The sequence below is a fragment of the Pseudorasbora parva genome, chromosome 2 (assembly GCF_024679245.1).
Source record: "Pseudorasbora parva isolate DD20220531a chromosome 2, ASM2467924v1, whole genome shotgun sequence".
Taxonomy (NCBI): domain Eukaryota; kingdom Metazoa; phylum Chordata; class Actinopteri; order Cypriniformes; family Gobionidae; genus Pseudorasbora; species Pseudorasbora parva.
The window spans coordinates 40074448-40099035 of record NC_090173.1 but is presented as its reverse complement, the minus strand read 5'-3'; the positions used below and the strand labels follow the sequence as shown (position 1 = coordinate 40099035).

The 24588-nt window shown below is 38.2% G+C and overlaps 2 protein-coding genes across 4 annotated transcripts; both read right to left on the bottom strand.

Annotated features, from left to right (window-relative positions):
* Positions 1 to 747: 747 nt before the first annotated feature.
* chst12a (carbohydrate (chondroitin 4) sulfotransferase 12a) lies at positions 748 to 8548 on the bottom strand. 3 transcript variants are annotated; one of them, XM_067420165.1, is made up of 3 exons: positions 7372 to 7461; positions 5962 to 6008; positions 748 to 5772 (listed from the first exon to the last, which is right to left on the bottom strand). In XM_067420165.1, exon 3 carries the CDS (start codon positions 5716 to 5718, stop codon positions 4645 to 4647), a length of 1074 nt encoding a protein of 357 aa, XP_067276266.1. In that variant the 5' UTR covers positions 5719 to 5772; positions 5962 to 6008; positions 7372 to 7461; the 3' UTR covers positions 748 to 4644. The 3 variants fall into 3 exon arrangements, with proteins under 3 accessions (XP_067276266.1, XP_067276256.1, XP_067276247.1); XM_067420155.1 differs by lacking the exon at positions 7372 to 7461 and adding an exon at positions 8531 to 8548 and having other exon boundaries at positions 748 to 6008; XM_067420146.1 differs by having other exon boundaries at positions 748 to 6008; positions 7372 to 7488.
* Positions 8549 to 10982: 2434 nt separating this feature from the next.
* Positions 10983 to 24368, bottom strand: eif3ba (eukaryotic translation initiation factor 3, subunit Ba). The gene is made up of 19 exons (XM_067420136.1): positions 24131 to 24368; positions 23551 to 23743; positions 23271 to 23390; positions 17808 to 17865; positions 16824 to 16952; positions 16551 to 16708; positions 15249 to 15380; positions 15080 to 15146; positions 14951 to 14997; positions 14489 to 14699; positions 14331 to 14403; positions 14122 to 14244; positions 13951 to 14029; positions 13727 to 13865; positions 12860 to 12985; positions 12691 to 12768; positions 12502 to 12610; positions 11546 to 11658; positions 10983 to 11464 (listed from the first exon to the last, which is right to left on the bottom strand). Exons 1-18 carry the CDS (start codon positions 24231 to 24233, stop codon positions 11558 to 11560), a joined length of 2046 nt encoding a protein of 681 aa, XP_067276237.1. The 5' UTR covers positions 24234 to 24368; the 3' UTR covers positions 10983 to 11464; positions 11546 to 11557.
* Between the last annotated feature and the right edge of the window lie 220 nt (positions 24369 to 24588).

The window sequence follows — 24588 nt, the reverse complement described above, 5'->3', positions numbered from 1 at the left end:
TACTCATAGTCACAGACTGTTTTATCAAATTAGGTGCTATAAATAAATACTGCTAAAGGATGGGTTTTATCTTGCTCTAGCCCGCAGATCCGGCAATCCATTCACGCTACCGGAGGTGCGATTATCTCTCCGCGAGCCATAAGATTGCTGTCGACCGAACATGCGTAGTGAACTTGTGTACTTCTGTGCCATCTAGTGGTTATGAAGCCTCAACTCGCCAATAGTCTGTAGTAGGAGCATATGTTGTGTATTTTTGTTAGGGATGCACTCATGCACAATATCTACAAGCCTACAGGATCTTTTTTTCCCTTATTATTTTTTTAATTATTTGTAGGCTGATACTGGATATTTAATTGCATATTTTATATTTAAATCAGGCTACCCTCTCCAGTCATCTAACACTCACATAAAGTTAATATTTAAACACACACATACACAAATGTAATCTCTAGCAAATATCAAAAGAAACGTTTCATACTGTACATTATAATGTGAAGGCTAAATTCGTTTGTAGCATTTAAAAGGATCATTTAATTTTGGACATTTTATCAAATGTATTCTGCTTATAATGTTTTGAATTTGAACATGTCATTTGTTGTAGAACAATTTGGGATACAACTGACAGTTTATCAATATACACACTTTAATCAGGCTGAACTTCAGCAGAGCTCTTTTACTGAATAAATGTAGTTATTTAAATGAACAGCACTTCTGTGAAACAAATAAAGGGCAGATGACAGCTTTACAGTGTTTGCACCATGCACTGATCTTTATTGATTTTTTTCTTTTTCTTTTGAAACTGAAGCTTTAAATAATATCATAAATAAAAGAAAAGCTATGTACATTGGCCAACAGGGAAAAAGCAAACCAAACCAAATGTAAAAAAAACATTTTAGGCTGACTACCTGATTTAATGTAACAAATGTTTCCCTTTTGCACTCAACATGATCTCCTGAAAAAATATTTCATGCAACTCAGAAATTCCTATGACCAAAACGTACATCAGATTCAAATAAAACCTATTTTTTCATTAATATTGGCATGAAAATCACTGAACATAACATTTTTTCTTTGTACAATGTGGCACCAACTGTATACAAAACACAGATCCTCATTTTAAAACAGAAATCAACAGCATAGGCAACCGCACACGTGCTTTAAAAACTTTTTTCCATTGTAACAGAACTTGTGATTTATGAAATAAGAGCATTTGGAACTCGTTTGACAAATCTCTACAGCACCGGCAGAATTGTGGCTAAAAATCGTTTCCATTTTTCCATGATGCAAAACATATTATAAGCACTACATTTTTTTTTTTAAAGTAGGAGCTTGATAGAAGCTTGTTAAGCAAGCCAGAGACTCGCATACAAAAATACCTTTTTTTATGTAAACTTTTCTCCAAAGGCACTGCTACCAAATGGGCCCAACAGTGCGGCGTTCCAGAACTGTGGCTTCCCCTGAAGGCTGGCTGGACTGGGGCGTCCCGTTCCCTTTGGCCCATCACTTCCATAACAATTCTGCTACACTTGTGCTCCACAGTTTTAAATCCTATTACTACTATAATATACAGTCTAATCCACTTTCTTCCATTCTCTCATCTGCCTTTAAGATTGGTTTTATACATGTGATCGGATGTGCAAAATGTGACACAAAAACATGACGTAAAGTATATTTCCTATACTTTCTTAGTAAAGAAAATATTTTAAAAATAATCATAATAAACCTTAAATGCTAATTTTGCACATGCCCACGTTCAAATAACGACGGAAGAATGTCACAAAATGACATTTGTGCTTCAACTCCCTAAAGCAATTATAAAAAATAAACAGAAATAAATACCCTGTGCCTTCAATTCTATTTCTAAACAATATGCAAACAAGGCCATTATTTTACCAGAGCAAGAAATGAATAGTTTGCTACAATATTCTTGAGTGATGCATATTTATGAAGGACTGCAAGGCACACATGCTGACATCTATAGCATGCGGCAGATCAGACACTGCTACACACTAACAGAAGAAAAGGATCAAAGGCGAGATTTCCTTGACAAGAACAGGCCGTAATCTGAATACTCCAGCCTCTGTTACAAAGACATATCTTCTGATGTCAGTTACTCCATTAACTTGCTTCACTGCAGAACACTGGCACGTTTGTACAATAAAAGTACTTTAAAAGGTTGCAACAACATGTGTGAAAAAAAGAAAAGAAAACATTGCCATGGAAGCAAAAAAACTGAGGTTTGGGTGTTAAAAAAAAGATTGAACAGGCAAATAAATGCACCAGCTTAAAAGAAAAAAACTGCTGTAAGAGCAGCAGACACCTTTATGATTTTAAAAAGTGTCAAATATTTGCTTGCATTTCAAAATGTTATCTAGCTTTTTTCCAAGGACAAAAGCGCCTTCACTTTTCACATTTAATTGTAAAAGGTTACAAAAATATTCTAAAATACTCTAATATGTGCACTTGCTAAAATGTACAGTATTTTTTTATTTCTTGTGATATTTTAGTTTGGTGGTTACTAATAACGGATACATCTACATACAACTAAAAACTGAGGGAAAATTGTCCCTTGTTGAAATTATAACAGCCATTTTGACCAACAAATATAAGAAAAATACTGATGAGGTGACAAGTTTGTTTTTAAAACACTGTTTGATATATTAACAAAGAAAATTGTGCAGCTTTCACTGAGTAGGTAACCATCTAACTGTCTCTCTCCAAATTGTCCATGAGGTCCATACAAATACAAACAGTAACACATTTAGGGGGTTACGAGGAAATGGACTGAGGAAATTTAACCTGTGTGCAAGGAACGAGTATTCACAACAGTACTACTTTCAATGCCCACAAGCTCCACAAAGACCTAAAGTCTTTTTCACATGACTCGCACCAACGTCCCCCCAATGCACTGAAGCGTATACATGGTGTAAAGCATGAAGCTACAGCGTTAGCTTTAAAAAATTAACAGCGTTAAACGTCATACATCACTGATCTTTTTGAAGTGCAGCCAGGGACATGCTTTCTTAATGTGTCAAGAAGTACGTCCTGATGTGAACTACAAGAACTCTCCTGAACATGAACAGACACAAACTCTTCACTAGTGACTAACATTAGCTTTGATGTCAAAGGCAGCAGAAAAAGAACAGAAAAAAAAAAAACGCACTGGTAAATCATCAAAAATAAACTACAATAAAAAGGTAATAAAACTAATATAAACTGGAAAAAAATAAATAAAAAAATGCAACAACACATTTATTTGTACGCACGTGTCATGTCGGCGAAAAATAAAGATACTGTGGCCAGGAAGTCATCATGAAGATATCATTTCCACAACTTAATTCATGGCCACAATTTAACAATTCATCCACTTGTTTTAATTCAATCATGGCAATGTTATACTAATTCGTTCCATTTTTTTAAAATGTATTTAACCTGTTAACTGTCACCTCCACTTTTTGAGCATAGGTATAAAAATGGTTGTAGTTTATGCACGCTTTTTAAAGGAGGACACAGAGCAGGTTACTGCAGACATGAAGGCACTTTGTTTTAAATTAAACTGTAAAAAAGTTATAGAAGTTTGTTTACAGTAAATCCAACATACTGAACTATATTAAGAAATATTTTGGGCTCTAAACGTGCAAGAAAATCAAAGCCATAATTCCTAACCAGATTTGAAGTTGATATCACAAAAACCGAGCCCGCTAAAAGGATTTGAATGACCATTTTCATTGTAATGCAATGCAATTCGAATGATACCTAATTTATGATTGATAAAATATAAGAAAAGGACAACAAAAATGTTCAAATGTCCTGTTAAAATATGTTCATTTTTTGCATTGAAATGGTCAAAAACCACTAAAACAATGCCACATATTTTGTTGACTTGATCTGCAATGTTAACCAGTAACACCGGCTGTCATTGCGTCACCTCTCAATGGTGTCATATCCCCCTACCCTTAACTGTTGGAAGAAACCATTAAAACAGTGCACTTCCTGAAAAATGTGGCAGTTGTAGCGCCAAAGCCAACGTTTTCTGATAGCACAGCAAGCCAGTTGTTTGTTTTGCGCATTTGTGACGGACAACAATGATTCCTTATCATTTTCAGAAGCTTCTGTTGCTAAAGATAACCCAATAAAGGGAAAACGTTTGTGGAGGTGAACACGACAACACCCATAATTCCATGCTCCATCACTGCGTCATCAAGCTATGTCTTGGTTATCGTTTTAAATAAGCGACCTCTAGCAGTGAAACTTTTAACGGGTTAAAACATTGCTAAGACTAGACTTAAACAAGGGAACAAATTAGTACAAAGTGGCCACAATTGAACTAAAATAAGCAAACTTATTTGCAAAACATGGGAACAAATTTTGAATCTATGGTCACAATATCTTGTTTTTGTTTCCAGCACAATGTGCATGGCTCTATACTTTTGAATCTAGAAAGATGCTTTTTAAAAGCAGATGGTCCAATTGCACTATCTACCTGCAGGACTAAACAAACATTGATCCTTTGGACGCGAGCCATGTGAAAGAGACTTTTAAACAGCATCATGTGAAAAAGCTGCGTAGCAGGAACTCCTATCACCGTACTTATTGTGCTGTTAAAATATTTTCAGCACCCCAGTAAAGTTGATGATGGACACATCATTCATGTAAGAGCTTCTCCGGTTTGGAATATCCAAAGAGTTTAAAGTCGGCTTCATAGAGCCTGTACAGCTCTTTTCTGGACTCCAGTGGTATGCTGGCGAACCAATCCTGCTCCCAACTGCTGACCGTTCGGTTCCGATGACTTTGCGGGAACTCGACGACATTGTCTACGCGGAGAATCCGCAACAAATGCTCAGCATCATCATCCAAGGTCTCCAGCTTCCCCACAAAATCATAATTTATCTGGCAGGGATGGCACAGACGGTAAATTTGTCTCCAGTGCTCGTTAAAATTCATCTCTTTCTCTGTGTTAGGATCCAGTAAATACTGAACGAAATTTGAGAAAGACGGGCGAATCCCAGCAGCAAAAGCATCCACGACTGACGCCGGGGGATCGGAGTAATTGCTGTATTTTTTCAGCATGACAATAGCAAATCTCTTGTAGAAGTCCTCATTCTCTTGTTCGAATTTGTTGCGATAGGCAGAGATCAGTCGCACAAAAGGATCCCTGACAAACAAAAACTTGGTGTATTTCTTAAGCTTGATTTTCATGAGGTGCCGTGAGAACTTTCCATAGCGCTTCCAGAACTTGTTGAAGGTGAAGTGCAGGCTACTGTTATGGATGAGCTCCTGAGGAACATCTAGAGGGTCTTGGTAGGGCACGCCATCCAATAACAAGCTTTCGCTCAACACGATCATGATGCGCTTCCAGTTTGTGCAGGCCACCTTGGGAACGTAACAGTAAATAATCCCATGCCTGTCGTCCACAATGAGGTGATCCAACTCTTTATTGGGTATGTCATCAAAAGTCCTGTTCTTTCCAGGGAACTCTAAAAAACTCCTGTTACTGCACACATCTTGGATCAGCTGTTTTCTACTCTCTTGCCTCTGTTTTTTCTCAGGATCAATTGGCGTCAAATGGATCTTCCACTCTCGTCTCGGGACAAATTTCTCATCTGACTTCTCAGAGGACTGATTGTGAGGGTCACCAGGTGGCGGTTCTCCTCTCACCTGTTCTGTGGGGTCTGCGGTTCCTTCTAAAAACTGGTTGACAAAAGCATCTATGTCCATTAAGAACGAGCTCTCTTTATCTTCTTCTATTTTCTTTTCAGGGTCACGGCGGCCCTGTGGAGAGAGACGGGATGGATGGGGCCCGGAGATGGTTGTGTGCAGATAAAAATTAGAGGCCCCCACATCATCCCAGTATATGATTATAAGGAGGATCATGAAGACGGCACCCACGATCATAAAAATGCGGAATAGTCTCGACTTTCCCATTTTGGTTGATTTTGACTGAGAAAGTGCCATTCTCACCTCAACTCCATTACATAATCGACAGCCCAGACCGCATGCATCATACTCTGAAGTAGAGGAAAACAAATCAGAAAAGGGAAGTCAAACTAGCATCCAAACTACTTGGTTTAGTGTTTTGCAACATTGTGATTATCATTATGCAATAAAAAAAGCAACATTTCATATTTCCTTTACATGACACAACATTTAAATTTCTTTCTGTTTGGTTGGTCGTGATTGAGTGTTGTGTGATTATCAGTCATTAAGCGCATGATGATGCCATTAACCATTTATATACAGTCGGCAAGTGTATGACGCATAGTGTTTAATAATCTGGTCAGATCTAAAAAATTGTGTAGTATAGTTCAGCCTTAACCAGTCCATAGAAAAAAGTAACTTTAACAAATAATTCATATTGTACTTTGCAGTGTTTGCCTCTTTTTTCTTATTGGATACTTTAAGATAAATCCTGTCAGGGATTATTTAAGCATATTAACCGACTGATTTTACAGTATCACTTACATAACGCCGAGGGTGTTGTATTTCAAACAGATTTATTTAGTAAATAATGTAATGTAACCCCCCCCCGTGCCACAGGGGTCTCATATCACTTTGAATCAGTTTACAGGCTACTAATAATACATTAAATATTAATATGATTATTATCTTCCTTGCGGGAAGTGCAGAGAACATTGTTATATAGGAAACATCAGTAAATAATGTATTGTTGGAACAAAACCGTTCATTTCCTCTGGAACATTTGGCGTGTGACAAACCAAGAGGCTGATAATAATGAACAGCTATTGGCTCGTTTCGTGAATGGCGTCATAGCACAACACAAAATGATGTCGGCTACAAACGAAATATGCGGGTATAGTAATAAACAAATGTTTACGAGCTGACTACACATGTGGATTTTTCGATGTAAGATAATTTTTTAGATTTAAATTCAGGTCAATTATTATTCGGCAAACTCAAAATACACTGAACATACATTTGCCATGCTCTCGTGTCCATTTCAAAGGCAAAGGCGACCCCTCACATTCTGCTGGACACAATGCAGCTCTTTGACACCATCTCTTACTGTGGGAGGAAGCTGCAAACATTCGAGCTTATCCGTGAAAACTCCTCGTTAGCCATTCATGCATCGATACTTTCTACTATGCAGCGGATTCCGGTTCAATTGAATAATAACGTGTCGATTGTTATTTCATTGGAAAAAAATATGAATTCAAATCTAGAGCAAGTGCAAAGACGTGCCTACACCACTTTTTCCATAGGAAGTCATGAAGCTACTCATGTCTGGGATTTTGTAGATCGGTTGTGATTCGAGCACACGGCATTAAAACAATACCATGTTTGGGATGATATGGTAGAAATTAACGTGTGACGTGTCTAAATGATAAACGGCTATAACGACAACGGTCTCACCTCATCGCTGCAATCTGAATTTCTCGGCAGGCAGACGGCGTCACCGTCAGCTGAGGAGGGATGTGCGCGCGGGGTGTTGACACAGCAGCGCTTCAGTGCTCCGCACAGATATCGCGAGATTTCTAAGTGAACGCAAGGTTCTGCTGAAACAGTTTTGCCAGCAGGCTCTTTCGCTTTCTATGCCTCAGTAACCAGCCTTCCCAAAACTTTACAAAAGCGTACCGTTCATAGAGGGAAAAGACCGAAAGCGTCAGAGAGTATTACCTACAAAAGTTCCGCCAAAATGCAACAGTTGCAAACGATTCCACAATAAAACTTTGGTGTCTTATTGCACCATAAAAAAGATGTTCTCTAAGTCCCCCCGTAAAAAACAATTTTATCTTTTAAAAGGATCTTCAAAATTACTTATTAGGTTTTCCTGTGAAACTTTTTTTTTGTGAATTTTTTTTCCACCGAAATGACCGAATTCAAACCACGACTCGCGACTTAGCGTTCCAAGCAAAGTCACAACCTGAGATTTATTTAAAAAAGACAAGTAAAATGTAAAATAAACTTTAAATGATAAAAGTAGATTCGAATAAAGAGACAGTTTGTTGGTTTGGTCTAATGCTGCATTCCAAGGCAGGTTTTGAACTAGTTAGGCTACAACTTCAAAACACCACAATTGTGGGAGAGTCAAGCTAGATGTAAACAAAGCATATGCTTTTGCTCATTTACAATATTTTTTTATCACCACAGGTGCTTCCTTGCTTATTTGAGGAAAACGGAGGAGAAAAAAATAGTGCATAACACTCTCGCTCACAGCAAGGAGTTTTCAACTGGCTAAAAAACGCTTTGCTGGACACGGCCTTAATTCTGCACAACAGCAAGTGGAAATACTGCTTAATTCTGCCTTTTTTTCTACACTAGACGATGTCTTGAACACTGGGTTTTAATGAGCCTGCCGCACTAGCAACTGGAAGTAAACGTCTACGGCTACGGCTTCTCCACCTGCAATTGATTGGAATGTTATTTTTGTACATGGCCCACCCTATAGGTGGATAAGCGCGGACTGGAAGTGCGTGCCCTTCAAATGTCAAGTCAAGAGAGTGAACATCACAGATCAAGAAAGGAATATTATTTCACCATTTGATATTCACCGGCCTGCCGACAGTCTTACGTTTTGGTAGCCCATCTGGAAAACACATAGCCTGGGACGTTGGGCTTTGCACTAGTCACGTGAAAATGCCTTCTGAAGCAAACACACTGCTTCACTCCTGTAGTGAACCACCTGACTGCTTTGACAGCCCAATCAGTGTTGACAGGTTTGAAACCTGCCGGCTGTATTTCTTATGTGCTTTTACACATGATACTGCCATGCTAAAAAATATATAAATAAATAAAACAAAAAACAAACACTTTTACTGAAATTCTATTGCATTTAATGGTTTTCATGGGAATTGTATTGGTTGTAATGGAAATTATTGTGGTCTCTGCGGGTCTCTTCTGATATGTGTTGGGTTCTATTGGTGGGGGCATCACATCCTAATGGAACATGTCCCACACACAAAGAAAAAAAAATCAGTAGTGGTTTAAATTGTAAAAGCTATTGTATGCCATATACATATATCATTTGGCCATCACTACATAATCAAAACAATCTATAACATTGCAATAGCCTACTATTACATATAAAAAAACATGTTTTACTCACATACGTGTGCTACACCACTCCTGGCGGATCCAATTTAGAAAGCACAGCACTGTTTTAATCTAAATATATCTGTAAATCTAGCATTGATCTGAGACTTGTTTACCAACGATTCTGCAATGAAGCAAACACATGTATAGCGTCTTCCCCACATCAGCTGAAACTTCATTAAAAATAAATTTCAACCACACATTCATAATATTTGAGCCGAAGTTCTTCTACAACCAGGAACAGTTCAATATCTTGCAATCTTTATCGGCATTTTTATTGCTGCCGGCTTGCATCCAAACAGCTCCACAAGTCGGTGGGTAGGGCCAGTGAATTAGACGTGCTTATTATTCGGTAGAGGCGGTGTTTCGCCACACAATGACGTCAAGGCGCACACACAATCTTTTTTTGGGCCTGATGTCTATCAAAGCTTTTCTTTGACTAACAAAGATGTTTTTAGCGCTGAAACTTACAGGATATTCTTATATTACCATGACCTTTTATAGATCAAAAGGTTTTTTTTTTAATTTATCACCCCTTTAATAGAACCATTAAAAAAGTAAAGTAATAACAATGGAGAGGAAAAACTAGGTTGAATGACAACCTGAATGCCAAATAATACTGAACTGATTATTTATTTTATATTAAAGGGTTAGTTCACCCACAAATGAAAAATATCATTATTTACCCTCACGTCGTTCAACCTTTGTTCATCTTTGGAACACAAATGAAATATTTTGTTGAAATCCGGTGGCTCAGAAAGGCCTCCATTGACACCAATGTAATTTCTTCTCTCAAGACCCATAAAAGGCACTAAAAACGTTAAAAAAATTCATTTTACTTTAGTAGCTCTACAATAATTTTATGAAGCGATTTCAAAACAGAGCTTCCTGAAACCTTGGAGCTTAATGATTCAGCATATATATATCGATTCACATTGACAAAGTCACGTGATTACAGCAGTTTGACACACGATCAAATCATTAATTCTGATTCATTCATTAACTGATTCATTAATCTCTGAGGCTTCAGGAAGCTGTTTTGAAATCGGCCATCTATTTATTAATCATTTAATCATTCTTTTTTTGTGTGTGTGTGTGTGTGTGTGTGTGGGGGGGGGGGGGGGGTGGCCACAAAAACTATTTTCGTCGCTTCATAAAATGATTGTAGAGCCACTGTAGTGAGATGGATTTTTAAACTTCTTTAGTGCGTTTATGGGTCTGGAGAGAGGAAATGACATTGGTGTCAATGGAGGCCTTTCTGAGCCATCAGATTTCAACAAAAATATATTCATTTGTGTTCTGAAGATGAACGGAGATCTTACGGGTGTCGAACGACATGAGGGTAAGTAATTAATGACCGAATTCTCATTTTTGGGTGAACTAACCCATTTCCCAAAACCCCAGATATTGTTACTGCACAAAAACATTGTTACCATCCAAAATACAAGCTCAGTTAAAAATGTAGAACAAGCAAGTTTCATCATGCGTTTTTACTTTAAAGGGTTACTTCAGTGATTAGCATATGGCTTTGTAGAAACCCTGGAGAATATTCGAATGATTGTGCTCCCAAGCTAAAGCAGCTGCTAAATCACATTATATTGAACAGACGCGTTCAGTTTTTAATTGTAGTGTGTGTTCTCTAACTGAACTGATTTTATGAAAATGAACGCGTTCGCGGTGGGAAAGTGAAAGGGATTCAGTAATCCAGTAGGTGGCTTTAGGAGTGGCCTCGTAGGGCAGCGGAACATTCTGGTAATTGTTCTCTTTCATCCCCATGAGACAAAAATACATTTTTTTGTCTTCTCATTCTAGAAAGCACCAAATTAAAAAATAATTTCACATTTCTACTACATTAATGACCCAGTTTAAATACAGCTTTATCTTCCCAGTGCTGAACTACTCTTAGTTCAACAGAGAAAAACATCAAAGACTTCAATTTCAGTTAAACTTTATTCCCATGTGCATTTAATATCAGGTAATCTGAATGGAGGAGGATACAGACCACTGTAGTGCCATTTTCGCACACTAGAGTACAAGTTTGCCTTGTGGAAAATCTCTTGGAAAATCTTTTTGAAAAACAAAAAGTTTTCCTTTGGTGAGATGACGTAAAAACTGTTTATGGCATTTTTTGCCATGGTGACACCCTTTTGATGCGGTAGATCAACCAAAGGCAAGAACAAGAACACGTTACGATCAGCAGATCCACCAAGAGCAAGCCTGGATGATGTTGGCAGGGCAGCTTCTCCCAGAGCTGGATGATTTTGTTAAAAAGCAGCGGCAACAGTGGCACCAAATTCTCCTTCTGCAGCGACCAGTATTAAAAGGCACTTGACTGATGACAACAAGGAATATTCGTATTGGGGGGGAGGGAACTCTCAATTTGCTAGTCCACTCCTTCACTAAAAAACGCAAACTGGAAATAAGAAAACAATATAATTATGACTGTGCCATGGTATTACAAAGGCCATATCGAATATCACTGCAGATAGAGTACCTGCTGTTGGAATTACAGATCTCCGATGGGAATAATTTCTTCATTGATGAAAAACTCAATGGTCTCTTCCTCCCAATCATCGATGTTGCTGTCTAGCTCATCAGTGTCCACACCTAAAAAAGATCAGAAAATCCAATGAAGACTAGTGTTTAACAAAAACTCAACCTCTAGGTAAGGCTGTCATAATAATTGCATCTCTGTTGACAATTAACTGTCACAGACTGAGCCTGGTTTCTCTCAAGGTTTTATTTGTTGTCCATTCTGTCAGTCACCTGACGTAATTTGAACTTCCACTAGCAATTTCCATCATATTTTTTGCACATTTTGGGATATTTCATAAATAAATTAAAAAAAAAAACACAAAAAAACAAACAATTATAAAATATATAGAATGCAGAGAATCATGCCAATTTATATTAATGCAGTAGTTATAATCCATTTATTTACCCTTTTTGAATTTCCTACTTAAACTGTCATAAACCTTAAATGCTTCAGAGCAAAGAAATGTGTTCTCTTTATAAAGACGACACTTGGATTAGTGCTGAAGTGAAATCGTACTGAAGTGAAATCAGCAGATTAATGCTGAAGTGAATATGTTTTAAAGTGAACTTGGAAAAAAAAAAAAACTATGTATTTATTATGAAAATAATACAAATTCAAAATGAAATGTATATTTTCCAAAACACATTTTACTCGGAGAAAATCAAAGCCATAAATCTAATCTAAAAAAAATCAAATTAGATTTTAGTAAGAATTTGTTTGTGCGCAGAACCCAAGACGCAACCCAAAAAAACTATCGGTATGGATTTTTGCATGGAAAATGATCAATCGATCGACCTCTACCAGCGAATGTTTGAATTTATTTATATGCAATACTAAAGGCTACTGCCCCGCCCAGCACATTGTTAGCCCTGGGTCGACGGTGGAAAATAGCTGTTCTCTGCATTAGTTTTTACCTCCTCTGAGTTCAAGGCGGAGAGGTCTCTGCTCCTGGTACATGTCACTGGCTCTCTCACGGTATTTGCGATACTCCTCCATCATGGCACGCCTCTTATCCACCAGTTCCTGTAAAGCACAAGGCACAAATTTGATACACATGTAAATACTTTAAACCCTAGAAGAAAAAACAAAAATCAATCTTATACCTTTGATGCTTTAGACTGACTGAGACGATCTTTCTGCTCAAAGATCTTGGAGTATTTCTTCAAGTCCTTCTTTATGAGCTGTGGGTTTCAAAAAGCGAGGTGGGATTAGAGTTCACTCTGAAGGGAGTTGACAGAGTAATGAGACTGACCCAGTATCTGACCCCCTCACCTTTATTTCCTCTTGAGTCAGGAGAGAGGGTGGACGGGGCCTCCACAGCAGCTGGCAGAAGCGCTCCTTGTTAGTCTTCTGCAGCAGACGGCCCTGGAATGTCCACAGCCAGAAGGCGTTGTCCACCTAAAGAAAAAACATTTTATGCAAAAAAACATTTCCAACCCAAACGCATCAGATGCTGATGTAGAACTTCCGACAAAGGTGTGAACACTATAGAATAGGGCTCTCACTTTTTATTCGATATTTGAATATGCGGTCGAACATGACATGAAATATCTGAGGTCGAACTATAAATAAACTATCCGGTTTTTAGTTTCCGGTAAGTGCCATGTAGTGCAATTGTTTTTACAGTCTATAGGTGCGTTTAATCGGTTTAAAAGTCCAATCCAAATAAAAATGCTCCACATAAACACCTCAATTGGACGTTGGTTGTAGAGGTTCGAAATTATTCGAATACATTGCTTGATATTTGATATTCGTTGGATACGATTTTTTCCAAAAATGACAGCCCTACTAGAACACATCAAATTTTAAAATAATCAATTTGTTGACAGATAAGCTGCATTAGTAGAGAACAGCAGTATGTTTGCCAACAAGGCTGAGAGGACATTAACATTATTAGCACCTATTAGAATGTGACAAAAACCAAAACAAGTGTTTAAATGTCATGACTTACAGTCCATTTACATTAGTCTAATTCAAATGTTTGTGGTTAGTCAAGTTCGTCTCATGCTCACCATGGCTGCATTTATTTGATCAAATAAAAGTGTACAATCATTTAAAAACTTTTTAAAAAAGTGTACAATAAATAATATTACAATAAGGTTTAATAAGGCTATTTGTATTTGAATCAGATAAAATTACCTTGTGACTCCACCAGGAGACAGATGTCACAACATATCGTCCAGTGGGGTCCCATTCCACATCTGAGGCCATGTAATGCTCTGCGATGTTCATCATGGTGCAGTCTGACGTATCCACAAAAGCAAGAGCTCCATTCATGCTACAGGACGAAGCGTGAAATTATACAAATGACCCACTCTATAAGTAAATACATACAAAAGCAACACATTGTTTTGAGTACAGACCTCCTCAACCCAGCCAAGACCAAAAACTGTCCCTGTGGACTCCAGAAGATGCTGTTAGCCTGTTGCTTGTCAAACATTTCTGAAACAATACATTTTTGGATTAATATTTAGTTCATGTACATATCTTAAAAACTATTTGTCAAGATAAATGCATTTAAAACATGGACTCACTTATTAAGTCAATTTTGCCATTGTTCTTCACATGGTAAAATGATACACTGATTCTGGGAGATTCACCATGTAGCACAGCAAACTTGCTGCCATTTGGTTCCCAAGCAAAAGCAATGATGCTCTCTGTAAGATAGGTAGATAAATCAGAGCCAAGACTAGGTAGAAAAGACGGTCAGAAACGAGAAACAGCTACATAATTCTCTCCTTACCTTTCATCTCCACCACATCCACAGGAACCTGCTTCTCTCTCATTCGGAAGATCTCAAAGTTGGTGACAACGCCCTGAAGTACAAAAAGATTTTAGAAAATCCATGAAAAGGAAACATTTTGGTTTAACCTGCTAGAACAAATTCAAGGCAGCTCATACCTGCGTTCCTTTGGGTGTTCTGTCCACCTTCACGCAGAGATAGTCTCCATTTTTCTGCCAGTGAAGTTTACAGTCCACAACATTAAATAGGTTGCGGACTCTGATCTCATTCCGTGAAGGAAGCTGCATGAGTGTGACCCTTGCTGGGATGTCCTTATCCTCAGGAACCCAGAATGCAATGATGTTATCACCAGGTGACCAGGAGAAATCCCTATGGATTACATTTTTCATTAAAATACATATATTTTTAAAACACACACAATCAATCAGATAAATAATAGTGTAATTAGTCATTTTTATTTTTTAAATAATTAAAACATTTAGGGATAGTGTTTTTTGTTGTTATTGTTATAAAATAACTGCAAACATGGTGAGCTTAGGAGAATCTTTTCAGAAGTTATTTTAACCCCAAACATTTTAACGGTAGAGTATTTATGTTTTCAAATGTTTTAAGTTACTCACTTAATTCCGTTTATCTTCAAACTTTTCTTGTCCAAAAGACCCATTGACTACAAAAGGAGAAAGGTTGATTTGTTAAACAAATAAACCTGATGATTTTCCAACCTTGCATCTCTGACACAAGATACTTACAGGAGTCTCATAGATGCTCAGTGTGTCCTGTGTCATCCGGGCAAAGAACTTCCCATCTGGACTCCACCTGAGCAGAACGAGTTTTAAAGTAAGTAATTACGTATTATCCCGTTCAACTACAGTCAAATTAGTAACATGCGCCATGAAAATCAACTCAAACCATACTTACTTGAAAATTGGCCAGTGGGCAGAGCTTTCACAGTGAAAGCCTCTTTTCTTCTGTCCTGTGAGAACATCCCAGATAATAATGGCCTGTGGGTCATCTTTAGTGTCCATTAGAGGGCTGAAAGTGACAACATATCTGCAAACAAAAATTACATTTTAAAAAAGTGTTTCTAATAGCATGACAAAGAAAATCTGATCTCACAATGTAATGCATAACTCATTGAAAAATAATGTCTTTAATAATAAATGAAGCAGTGATTGAATGATTCAACTGTAATTATTTGGATATCGCCATAAACTGAATCATTAACAAGTAGTTTGTTTCCAGGTGTTAGCTCCAAAAGATAATACTTTTCCATTCTTGTGAATTGAGTACACATGATGTATAATATGCATTCATTTAATCTCAAATTGTGTTTATTTTATATACAAGAACTAGGGGTGTAACAATATTCAAACCAAATCGAAAAATCGCGACACACCACCAAGGTTGGAACCGCGATACTCTCATGTCAAACCGAACGTGTCAAGCCCCCTGCTGCCCCAGCCCAGCTCTCACGTCACCTTATGCCACAAAAAAATATTTGTTCCGAAGATGAACGGAAGTCTTACAGTTGTGGAACAACATTAGTGTGAGTCATTAATGACATCAATTTCATTTTTGGGTGAACTAACCCTTTAATCACCCTGACGCGTGGTGACAATCTGATAGCATTTAGTTTAGCCCACATCTTCCCCTCCCCCTTATTGACAGAAATGAGGGATGTTTCAGCCAGGACTTTTTACTCTGCCGAGTCGAAGTACTCTCAGAAGTGCAATTCCTCCATACATTATAGTTCTCCTTTTTAATCCGCTTAGAAAAGCACCACGTATTAATTGATGTCACCATACTTGATCGTTCAACTATTCGTGTAACTGTATTTAAATAGGGAAAACATGGAGGTGTTTGGTCGCTTCTAACTTGATCTCTGTTTGGTACCATAGTGAATGAACTGGGCTTAGTGGGCTAAGCTAAATGCTATCAGAAAGTCACCGCGCATTAGAGCGATTAAGTGCACGCACTCAGATGAGAGATGTATGTAATAACTAGTCTTAGTTAAAGAAATATGAAAAAGTGGTGAATATCCCTTTAACAGTTCATGAAGTATTGAGTATCTGCCATGGTAACTGTTCTTTCCATAACCCCAAAATGTCACTATTTTCACTTTGTTATTTTGCTTATTTCTAAATTAGTGTGGTGGCTACTTTACTTTTGAATCATTACACCCTTAATAATAAACAATTTTTACAAGAGTATATGGCATACCTCTCACAGGGAGAGAAATCAATGAGCTGGACCCCCTGGTGACTGAACCTCTGGATCTGCTTAAACTTCTCACCACCCCACAAAGCAATGCCTCGCTGATGGAATGTGGCCAGGTAGGTGCCTTTCGGAGACCAGCGCACGTATGTCTCGGTCCAGCGCTACAAGAAAAGTGTAACAGAAAGATACTGTATACAGTATGCACAGCCACATGGTTATATTTTAAAGATGAATGGACTAACGCACCTAAAAAATAAATGAACTATTTCAACTTACTGCTCTCTCCTCCACTTCAATAGGCTCCTTGACATCATTGGCAAATATGCCTGTTCTTTCACCAGAGTCATAGATTACGCTGTACTGATCACGACAGTCAGAATCCTCCAACCAGTGACGCAGATTTCCCTGAGATCAAAACACCAAATGTTAAACAAAAAGCATATCAGATTTAAGCATGCATGATAGGCAGGGTTGGATTTTACATAATCAGAAAAGTTATTAAAGGGTTACTTCAGCGATTAGCATACGGCTTTGTATCAGTAGAAACCCTGGAGTATATTCAAATGATTGTGCTTTCCCCAATCATATCCCCCTGAGACAAGAGATTTATGCATTTAATTTCTGGAAAAAATCCTCCTATGACGCAAATGGACGATATTTGCATCATAGGAGGAATGTTTGGCCAAAGGCTAAAGACTACAGCCAGCAGAGGGCGCCATTTCCGCATGTTTTGAACCCACGCATGGGGGATGGAGATCACACTCAGAGCACAGCTCGCAGCTACAGGCACTCATTTAAACGGCGCTATGGTGAGCAATGCACGTCTTAACTTCTCAAAATAAATTCTATGAAAGTTAAGTTTGCAAAGGCATGAACTGAAACGTGCCAGACTGAACTCGCGTTGTGAATGTATGCCGCGAGTGTAGTCTGACTCCTGCAGTTAGTGCTCAGTGCTGTGGTACTCGCGCGACTCGATCATTATATTGAACAGACACGTTCAGTTTTTAATTGTAGTGTCTTCTCTAACTCAGACACAGTAATCCAGTATGTGGCTTTGGGAATGGCCTCACAGGGCAGCGAAGCATTCTGGGAATTGTAGTCTTTCTTCCCCATGAGACAAAAATACATTTGCTGTCTTTTCTCAGTCTAGAAGGCACCAAATTCAAAAATAATTTTACATTTCTACTACATTGATGACCCAGTTTAAATACAGATTCATCTTCCCAGCGCTGAAGTACGCCTTTAAGAATAACTACTCACAAAGTCTTTAAAGGGCTGCTTCTCGGGAGCCTCCCACTCATCACAGATTGACATGTACCTACAGAAAACAAGACATTTTAGATTAGAGCTTGACCGTCAAATACATCTCCAATGATAATATCCATCAATATTTTGCATTTGCTTATGTCAGAAGCAGTGCTTTTATTCAGGAATTTTAAATAAATATAAATTAAAATGTAGTAAAGGACGGTTCACACCAGGAATGTTATGTAAAAAACTATAATAACCATATTATCATCCACATGCGAAATCAAGGAGCGCACTTCCATGCACAGTCTTAATGCGTTTAGGCTTAATAAGATGACAATGCATGTGGTCATAAGAACCCTTTAGCCTCTTTTTGCTTTATAAAAATAACAGACATTGACAGCTAGATTTTTGCCCCATACCCTGATATCCACTGGCAAGTAAACACATTAACCTGCAATCTTTCAGCTTATTGAAGTGCACGTGAGATATGTGGCAGGAGAGTCCTTACAGTGGATTTATGCGGAGGAAATATATCGTAAACTCTGAGTCTGACTCTTTCTTGACCCAAAAATCCTACTCTTGTGTAGCCGAAGGAGAAGTGGTACAGTCAAGCTGCTGCATCTGTAACTGCATGAGAGGACAATAGTCCATTTGTTCCCGTTTACATGTTGCATAACTCTTTCATTTTATTAGGCTTTATTTAACATCACAAACCATTACATCTTGACAACAATGACAAGAAATACCATGATTTATTTAAAATAATCCTGTAAACAAGATTACAGGTTTGCATGTAACCCGGGACATCATGTTATTTTAATTAGGGTAGGGCCATCGCAGCAGAGATCACGATGTCGAGCCTGCATCACGATTTCCTCATTCCTCCTCCCCAAAAACAATTAAGTTATTCCCGATCACAATACAAATTACATTCAAAACAGTTAAATAAAAAATGTAAACACTAAAGATTTTTTTTGTGTGCAAAAAAGCAACAAACGAATTAAGCAACTAGATGATAAACCAATGATATTTAAATGGCAGTCCGCATCGGACAGAATGGTAACACCCCTTTTCTGTTCCCGAAGTGAGCAGAGCGTCAAAACAGCAGACAAATACATTGTTTGTGGTGATATCTCAGCACTATATATCTTATAGTAGACTTATTTAAAGCCAAGCACGCTTCATTCAAGCCTTTTCAGCTCTGTGCGTGTTCTCTTTTTCCAGACGCACACCACATTAACGGAGTTTAGTGTTAAATGCCACCCCTAGATGTCATCGATTCATCGCGTTGTTTCACTGTAGACATAATAGTTTGCACAACCCCACAAAAATTATGCTGTGTGGGGAGACAACCAATAAAACACAGACCTGCAACAAACGTATTACAGACACATGAATATTAAAATATGAGTTGAGGAGGGTACCTTAAAGGGTTACTTCAGCGATTAGCATATGGCTTTGTATCAGTAGAAACCCTGGAGAATATTCAAATTATTGTGCTTTCCCCCCTCATATCTCCCTGAGACGAGAGATTTATGCATTTTATTTCTGGAAAAATTCCTCCTATGATGCAAAATGACGATTTTTGCATCATAGGAGGAATGCTTGCCCAAAGGCTAAAGACTACAGCCAGCAGAGGGAGCCATTTCCGCATGTTTTGAATCTGCGCATGGGGGATGGGAGATTACACTCAGCTGGCAGGGAGAGCTCAGCTTGCAGACAGGATCATTTAAACAGAGCTGTGGTGAGCAATGTAAGTCTTTTAACTTCTCAAATTCATTTCTATGAAAGTTAAGCTTGCAAAGGCATGAACTGAAACGCGTGCCAGACTGAACTGGCGTTGTGAATGTATGCCGCGAATGTAGTCGCGATTACCTCAGCTCTCATCACTCGTGCAGTTAGTGCTCAGTGCTGTGATACTCGCGCGGTGACTCACTCATTATATTGAACAGACACGTTCAGTTTTTAATTGTAGTGTCTTCTCTAACTCAGACACAGTAATGAAGTTGGTGGTGTTGGGAATGGCCTCACAGGGCAGCGAAGCATTCTGGGAATTGTAGTCTTTCATCCCCATGGGACAAAAACACATTTTCTGTCTTTTCTCAGTCTAGAAGACACCAAATTCAAAAATAATTTCACATTTCTACTGCATTGATGACCCAGTTTAACTACAGATTCATCTTCCCAGCGCTGAAGTACCCCTTTAAGCATTTTAAAATCTAACCTATATATAACAACAAACTGCCAAAACGAGAGACAAACACAGAGGAACTTACAATAAGGAATATTTACAATACATTTAAGAACACTAGTCTCTGAACAAATGACACACATAAGTTTAACACAGAAATAATAAATCAGTTACTTTTTTGCTCAATAGTCTGTTTATTATCTTACATCATTGTATTTCGTGTAGCAGAATAATCTATGGTGTCATCGCTGCCGTGATCCGACGTACGGTTGTATGCGTGTCCTTTACATTTAATTTGAAGAAAACTTGATGAAATGTGCCCATGCACGCTGCTAGTTAGGGCTGGGCGATAAAACGATAACGATAATTATCACGATATAATTTTCCTCGATAAAACGATAACAACAGGTCGATAAATTCTCGATATAATGCTTACGCGCTATGCGTAATGCTGCGCATGCGTATTGCAGACCGGGCGTCTGGGTGCTGCACGTGGTGATGTTTACAGTCTGTAGCTGACAGGCTTGGAGGATCGGAGATAAGTGGAGCGATAAAAATGAGCAATAGTGAAGAAAATGCAGCGCTCACGACCAGCTCGGAGGACACAGATATCGCTGACAAGTTAGTTCGCTCAACTTCAGTGGTTTGGAGATATTTTAGCGATCCCATCCGACATAAAACAGAGCGACGTGCGTGGACTGCTTATCATAGGTTCACGTTCACCACACAGAATTTAATTATTAAATTATCGTGTTTCTTCAAAGTCCTTCCATATAACATTGAGCCCAACACAGCGGTGAATCTACATTAACTACATTCACACACCGGCTTATTACCTTGTTAGCTGTAGTGGGTGACTTATTTACAACAGGCTAACGTTATCAAACAACTATAATCACTAAAACATCGGACTTGTACATCGCTATCATAATTGTTTGTCTTTGGTGATGTATTAATGACTCCGCATCGCCTGTATCAAAAGAGAAATAATGTCATCTGGTGTTTAAAATTAATAAAATAGACTAGACAGCCCTTACTGGAGATCCACAAATACTGAACTTTTCTCTCTCCCGACCAGCCCACTGTCGGTGAGGTGTGTGTGTGTGTGTGTGTGTGTGTGTGTCGGTGAGATGCACGGTGGACCAATCCACTGTGAGGCAAGAGAAGGGGCCTCAAAATGTTTCTTAAAACGCTTTGTTTTGACCGTTTGCGGTTTTAGTGTTTTACTTACACAATTAAATATATATAATACAATATTGAGCGTTTTTGTTCTATTTCAGCTGCGAAAATCGTTCACAGCAGAACCGCAACGCGTCTCACAACAACGTGTGTAAATGAACGATTCATTGTTTGAATGAATCGTTTGAATGAACGACTCAATGACTCGCTCATTAAGACGGCCACCTGCTGCCACCTACTGGTGGTTTAATTTGATCTTTCCAACATACTTTCCAACATGTCTTATTTGTCTATTCTACAAATCTCAAAACATTATTTAATGCTGTTGTAATTTTTCAGTGTAAATTATTTAATTTGATTGGTAACAACAATATAGTGTTTTATTTTAATTTAATGTATTGATCAAAATTACAAATATAAAATGAAACATGAAGCTTAGCCTATATTTAAAAAGATTAAGGGAACATGCCCTTTATAAAAGGTGAAAATATCACAAATTTCAAATGATTCAATAAAAATAAAAACCACAAATATGCAGATTTAAATATGTCAAAGCTGATTGAACACTGGTGAGAATATTGCTTCAGAATAAATTATATTTACCACACACACACACACACACACACACACACACACACACACACACACACACACACACACTTTTCCAGACAAGTTAATTTTTTACTTGGACAAGCTTGAACGATTTACTTGTTCGAAGGACAAGCACATGAACATGCTTAATGTCAAGCCCTGTATAATGATATATTATTGATATATAGTGTTGAGTAAAAAAATGCTGACCACAGTTAAGATTTTAATAAATAAATCTACCTCAGTTTAAATAAATTGTTCACTTGTTTGGGAAGTGTTTGTCATGTTTTGACAATAAAGGATAGTTTAAAACCACAGCTAACTGTTTCACTCAGGAGCAAAAATATGCCTTTAAACTTTAACATTTTACATTTATCGTGATATTTATCAATATCGACTGATATGCTAAATTATATCGTGATAATTTTTTTGGCCCATATCGCCCAGCCCTACTGCTAGTTCATGTTTAGAGCACAAGAGAATATGAAATAGGTCCATAAAAAACACGTAAAGGGTTACTTCAGCGATTAGCATTAAGCTTTGTATCAGTAGAAACCAGGGACTAGTTGAATGATCGTGCTTTCCCCCTCTCATATCCCCCTGAGACGAGAGAATTATGTATTTTATTTGTTTGTTTTCAATCAGCGTTCGCAACTGCACAGTCCCGCTGCTGACGCGTTATCTGGTGCGCGCGAGCGCCGTTTATAGTCTGAGGGAGACTGCGCAGTCATGAATGCAAAAAAAAATAAAATAAAATAAGACAATGGTGATTAAAGTCGTACTTTTTGTTATTTTTTGTATACCAACATTTATTTTTGATGCTTGATTTTTGATAGAGATTCTAACTAACCCACAGATGTCACATATGGAAAAAGACCAGACAGAAAGCTCTCAGACTAAATAAAATATCTTAAAACTGTGTTCCGCAGATGAACGGAGGTCTTACGGGTGTGAAACAACATTAGGGTGAGTCATTAATGATCCTTTTTGGGTTATCAAATCAAATCAAGTGTCCTCTGTTGGAGTACAGTTGCCTACATGGTGCTGTCACAAAAAAAAAACTAGGGTCCTAGAAATGCAGTCCCGAAACTATGGCGGTCCTAAAAGTGCAGACTGCGGCATTGCAGGCAGATAACACCGCATGCGGCACTCTTAATGTAAACTCGCTGATTCTGTTTATTACAAGCACAAGCTGCAGTTTTGTTGACTACCACTTTAAATGCATGATGGATTCTGATTGGCTGTTAATGATTTATTGCTCAAACTGGAGGAAAAAAAATTTCCAACAATATTCTTCTTCTATGCCGTTATCCTTATAATTCTGGTTTCAACTCATTTAAACCAAATTCCAAAACTATATTTAGCATTATAGTTATCCTTGGTGTGAATGAGTCTTACTAGCTTGAAATTAAATCATTTGACAAATATCAGCCATCATATTTACTGGTTGAACTATTTTATATTGTTACAAATGCTGTTACAATAATGTTACAATAAGCATGACAACATACTTATCAAAGTCTGTGAACAGATTGACACGGAAAGTGTGCTGCTTGTCCAGCTTGTAGCCATCAGCGTTCTTGACTGCTTCAAGAGCGTGGCTTGGTGCAGAATACTCCAGGAAAATGTACCTGGGAAGGTGAAGCACATTAAATTAGCATAATAGGTTACAAAAGTATAGTATCCTTTAACATTAATAGACGTGTAATATCAGTATTAAAATTCGCCAAATTACAACGATGCATCCCTACTTCCCATATTATAACGTTACCCAGGCAATCAATAACGTACCCCTTAGTCTTTCCGTCTGCGTCTGGATAGAATTCATTGGTGATTTTACCAAACTTTGAGAATATCTTGTGAATTACGTTCCTGAGTTTCTCCAGGCGATCTGGTCCAACTTGAGGAACATTATCAACCACAATGACAGAGTCGATGCCGTCAGCCTCCTGAGGTTTATCCTTGAGAACATCCCCCAGAAGCTCTAAATACGGAGAAACCACACAATGAAGATCCGATCAACACCTTAACCATGCTATGGGTAAACAGATGTTACAGCACTACAGTGCACTTTCTGAATACAAGAGCAAACAGCTGCTGATTCAATGCTGTGACGCGCGCCCATTTCCCAAAAGCTGATGCTAAGGTGCTTTGTCCTGCTCGCGCACATGCAGAACGTTAACAATAACGCTTTAAAAGCAATTAAAAGCGCGTACTCTAAAACAGGGTAGTTGAGCAGCATCAACGGTTATTAAACAATGAATCCGAAGGGTGTTTGTGTTAGATTCAGGTTGACATGTTCAGTGTTAGGGGTTAGTGTGCGACTTTTATACTGTTAGCAGGCGGGCTACATAGGGTAGGCCTCTCTTACCCTGATCACTGATGTCATCCACGAAATCCTCCGGATCACTGAACGAAGGCTCTTCTCCGTCGTCATACTCCATTTCGTCCTCCATATTCTCCGTATCTCGCATTTAGAAGTCGATACCTGTCAGTCTGGGCAGGTGAAAAGTCGGTGGTAAATTTCACAGCAGTAATCCGGAGAATTTTCTCACTCGGCCATGTGCAAAGCAACCGGCGCCAACCACTGCGAGCGAGAGAAGGACCGTACCACGTGTGCGGAGAGAGGGTGAAGCCTCTTAGTGATCGTTTAGTATTCATGTACAACAAAAAAATATGATTTACGATTATATTTTAATTCAAAACATCAGCATATGTCGTTATAAGTTATACATGCAGTTAAAATTTGCTAAATATATATTTTACTACGAAATGTGACATACTTGACCCCTTTTAGGACAAACATGGTCTTTCCCTATGCGTATCACT

Excerpts from the sequence above, each read along its gene's own strand:
- chst12a (XM_067420155.1), bottom strand. The coding sequence starts at position 5,955 with ATGGCACTTTCTCAGTCAAAATCAACCAAAATGGGAAAGTCGAGACTA.
- eif3ba (XM_067420136.1), bottom strand. The coding sequence starts at position 24,233 with ATGCGAGATACGGAGAATATGGAGGACGAAATGGAGTATGACGACGGA. Across the intron at positions 14,030-14,121 it reads TGGCAAAATTGACTTAATAA|AAATGTTTGACAAGCAACAG; the intron begins GTGAGTCCATGT and ends GTATTGTTTCAG. Across the intron at positions 12,611-12,690 it reads GTCAGTCTAAAGCATCAAAG|GAACTGGTGGATAAGAGGCG; the intron begins GTATAAGATTGA and ends TGTGCTTTACAG.